The 3,938-nt window shown below is 46.2% G+C and overlaps 1 protein-coding gene across 4 annotated transcripts in view; it reads left to right on the top strand.

The window, feature by feature from the left end:
* Positions 1–3,333, top strand: part of rbfox1 (RNA binding fox-1 homolog 1) — a gene marked incomplete at its 5' end in the record, with an annotated part of 64,556 nt that extends 61,223 nt beyond the window's left edge. For 3 of the 4 annotated variants that reach the window (XM_083677136.1, XM_083677135.1, XM_083677138.1), the window contains 2 exons: positions 970–1,045; positions 2,668–3,333. In XM_083677136.1, coding sequence (XP_083533262.1) covers positions 970–1,045; positions 2,668–2,790 — 199 coding nt within the window. In that variant the 3' untranslated portion in view covers positions 2,791–3,333. The remainder of the gene's footprint in view (positions 1–969; positions 1,046–2,667) is intronic. The other variant, XM_083677137.1, reaches the window with a different exon arrangement.
* Between the last annotated feature and the right edge of the window lie 605 nt (positions 3,334–3,938).

Here is a 3,938-nt window from a genome sequence, read left to right as displayed (position 1 = left end):
AAAACAGACATACACACACACACACACACACACACACACACACGCTCGCGTACACACACACACATCGAACCACTCAGAGCATGGGCAGTGTCAGACTGAATTAGCTTGAGGACATTCACTTAGAGGAAGGAGTACGGCCTGTGTGACTCTACAGCACGTCAGTTACCATGAAATGGTTTAGACCCAAACCCATCCTTCTGTCACTGGCCAAAACACAGTCATTTGCAGTTTAAACGACCCCTCATGTTTTGCAGAGACATTTCTTCTTCTTTTGTCTCAGTCATCTCCATCTGTCTCTCTCTCTCTCTCTCCATCCATCTCTCTCTCTCCATTTCTCTCTCTCTCCATCTCTCTCTCTCTCTCTCTCCATTTCTCTCTCTCTCCATCTCTCTCTCTCTCTCTCTCTCTCTCTCTCTATTTGTGCCACTCTTTCTCTCTTTGTCTCTCTCTCTCTTTCTCTCAATCTGTCGTTCATGACATTACAAGCCACTCTCCATTTGTTTCTGTCTCACCAGTTCTCTGAAAAACACAGAGTGACTTTCTTTTAACGTGTGATCAGTACTTTGGGCTTTGATGCATTTTGTTGCCCACAAGGTTTGTGTTTTTCCCGTCATGTTCGTACACAGTACGATCCGGTGCTTCAGCGTCGGGTCGTTTCACACCCGTGACTCACGGTGCTGTGCGCTGTGAAACGACCAGCGTGGACATTCACGCCGTACACGTGCATTGTTCTCTGACGGTAGCGCTCACTGTCTCCGTGACCTGATCATCATATTGGATAACAAAACAGGTTCATACCAGGTGTGACCGCTGTCTTAGACAGACCAGACTGTCTGCTGGTATCAATTCCATCGACTGTAAACTAATTTTTTCCTGAGTTGATATTTCATATACCCCCCGGGGGGAAATGTTTTTTTTAACGTGGACCGGTACTGACGTGGTTTGTTGATGTCTCCTATGTTTCCATAGTTACGGACGAGTATATGCTGCCGACCCCTACAACCACGCACTTGCTCCCGCAGCCACATACAGCGTCGGTGCCATGGTAAGAACGCCACACCTCTCCCTCACACACACGCACGCACGCACACACACACACACACACACACACACACACACACACACACACACACACACACACACACTGTCTTGCTCTCTCCCTCCCTCTCTTTCTAGCATCATCTCTATCTCTTCCTTTATCACTCTCTCTATTGCTCTTCTCTCTCTCTCTCTCTCTCTCACGCACACGCACACACACACACACACACACACACACTGTCTTGCTCTCTCTCTCTCTCTCTCCCACACGCACACGCATGCACGCACGCACGCACACACACACACACACACACACACACACACACACACACTGTCCTCTGCCTCTTCCTTTCCCCTTCATTATCTTCGTATCTCCCTCTCTCTTTCAATCTCTGCATGCACTTGTCATCACTCTGCTGTTGTTTTCTTTCTTTCTCTCTCTCTCTCTCTCTCTTCCCTCCCCACCCCCACCCCCCCACACCCCCCTCCCTCCCTCTCCTCATCCCGCTCTGCATGGGTTTGAGCGTAGCTGACATCCCCTCACTTAAACTTAATTGAATTTGTCTCTTGTGCTAACGGCAGTCCAAAATGCCACATTAATCCAGCCTGTAAACATGATGAATGTCTCCATTCCTTGGCAGCCGAGTGCATGTTAGTTATTATATTTCTAATTTGGTGGATACCACCTCGCCCGGCGCTCCCCAGTAATGGAATAATTAGTCATTTTGATAATTAAATCCTTCACCTAAGTGGTGTGGCAGCCGCAGGGAGATGGGAGGGAGAGCAGGGGGAATAGACTGGGCCCTACAGTACCAATGCCACACCAGGCAGGTGGACCTGTAGGGCTGACAGACAGACAGACAGACAGACAGACAGGCACACAGGCACACAGGCACACAGATAGAAAGACAAACAGGCAGACAGACAGACAGAGGAGTAAGCAGCCAGCCAGACAGACAGGGTGACAGACAGGCAGGCAAGACAAGTGGACAGACAGACAGAAAGACACGCAGACACACAGACAGAAAGACAGAACGACAGGCAGACAGACAGACAAAGGAGTATGCAGACAGACAGACAGAGAGGGTGACAGATATACAGGCAGGCAAGACAAGTGGACAGACAAGCAGACAGACAGACAGACAGACAGACAGACAGACAGACAGACAGACAGACATGAATGAATAATAATGAAAACACCCAACCCATAACAGACAAAATAAAAGATGTCCCTTTGCTAACGTGAGCATGATACATGTTGATGTCACACACACAACTGGAAGCTTGAATAGCTGTTGTGTGATTCTCATGAGTTGTTGTTGTCGTTGTTGCTGTCGTTGCTGTCGTTGTTGTTTTTATCATTTGGCCGTGTATTAACCTGTTTCTTCACTGTGTGAGTAGCCGCCGGCATGCGCCCCTGGCATGAGGTGTCTTGTTGTGCCTGCTGCATGAGGGGCTGTACCGTCCCCGCGGGTCTGTACCAGAAACGTAAAAGTACGGTAACGTAAAAAGAGAACATATGAACACACAAAACGTTCATAAGATGGCCGCCACTCACCTCGGCCTGTGGGAGATTCACCCGGTGTGTTTGTGTGTTTGCGTGTGTGTGTGTGCGTGTGTTTGTTTCAGAACGCTTTCGCCCCGCTGGCAGACGCTAAGACCAGGAGTCACGCGGACGACGTGGGGCTAGTGCTCTCCTCCCTGCAGGCTAGTATATACCGGGGAGGCTACAGCCGCTTCGCACCCTACTAAAAACAACACTCCACAACCCTCAAACAACCTATCTACAACCTTCCTGACAGGGCAGAGAAAGAAAGAGAGTGTGCGTGCGTGAGAGAGAGAGAGAGAGAGACAGAGAGTATTTCCGAGGCCTGGGTATTGCAATACATGCAGTTGTGCATCATTTTAGCATCTCCTAAGAGAGAGGACAAAAAAAAAAAAAAAAAACGGATATTTTTCATCTTATACCTCAGATATTTTGTGCTGTGTATTTTGATATTGTGGGTTTTTAATTTCTAAAAATTAAACATAGATTGTTGGCTGTAGAGGTTTCCGTGGTGATATAGAGAGCTGCTAGATTAAAGATTAAAAAAAATATAGTTATTAAACGATGAATTTGAATTGTTAGGGCTTGTATAAAAACAAATCCTGTAAGATAAGTCATATACAGTAGTCACATTTAGGGGGTTATCATGTTTTGTAAGAGTGTTTAAGTGACTACAATAGTCTAGTGGTTTTCTGCTTCCTTTGGCACTGCCTCTGTTGATTTAGTTATGTTAGGTTCTGGTTTTGGTTCTTGGGGTGTTTAGGGTTGGGGTGGGGTGGGGTGGGGTGGGGTGTGGGGGGGGGGGGGGGGGTGAAGGCCAAGAACAGAGGTCTGTAAAGGGCCCCTTATCGAACCAGGTGTAGGACTAGGGAGAGATATTTTTTTTTTTTTTTTTTGAATGGTGCGTAGTCGGCAGCAAAGTTAGCAAGGCCGTTGATGTATTGATTATATCATATGGTTATGATTATATCGTTCATCACTCCAAGCCAAAGGTTAAAGTTGACGTTTCTGGGGTGCTCTGTGTGTACAGTAAAAGATTTTACATGTAAGAACTATTAGGTCTAGGCGGGAAAAACCGAGGTTCGACACGGCAGGTTTACTGTTCAACCATCATCTAGTCGCTTGGTCAAACCCCTTAAATAGAGTAGACCATCCCCCCAAAATAAGATGTTGTTTTTATATAACTTCCAGTATATATCGATTGATATAATTGCTGACTTTTATATTATGGGAGAGATTAAAAAAATAAATGCGGTGTCTAAAAGCCACCGTCTCTATTTTTTCTTTCTGTGTTTTTCTTTTTTTTCCAAAATATTACGACTATGATTATTTGTACCAGATGAAAGTTGAAAAA

The sequence above is a fragment of the Argentina silus genome (assembly GCF_951799395.1).
Source record: "Argentina silus genome assembly, chromosome: 9".
Classification (NCBI taxonomy): domain Eukaryota; kingdom Metazoa; phylum Chordata; class Actinopteri; order Argentiniformes; family Argentinidae; genus Argentina; species Argentina silus.
The sequence above is the reverse complement of the archived record's forward strand: the minus strand, read 5'-3'. Positions and strand labels throughout refer to the sequence as shown.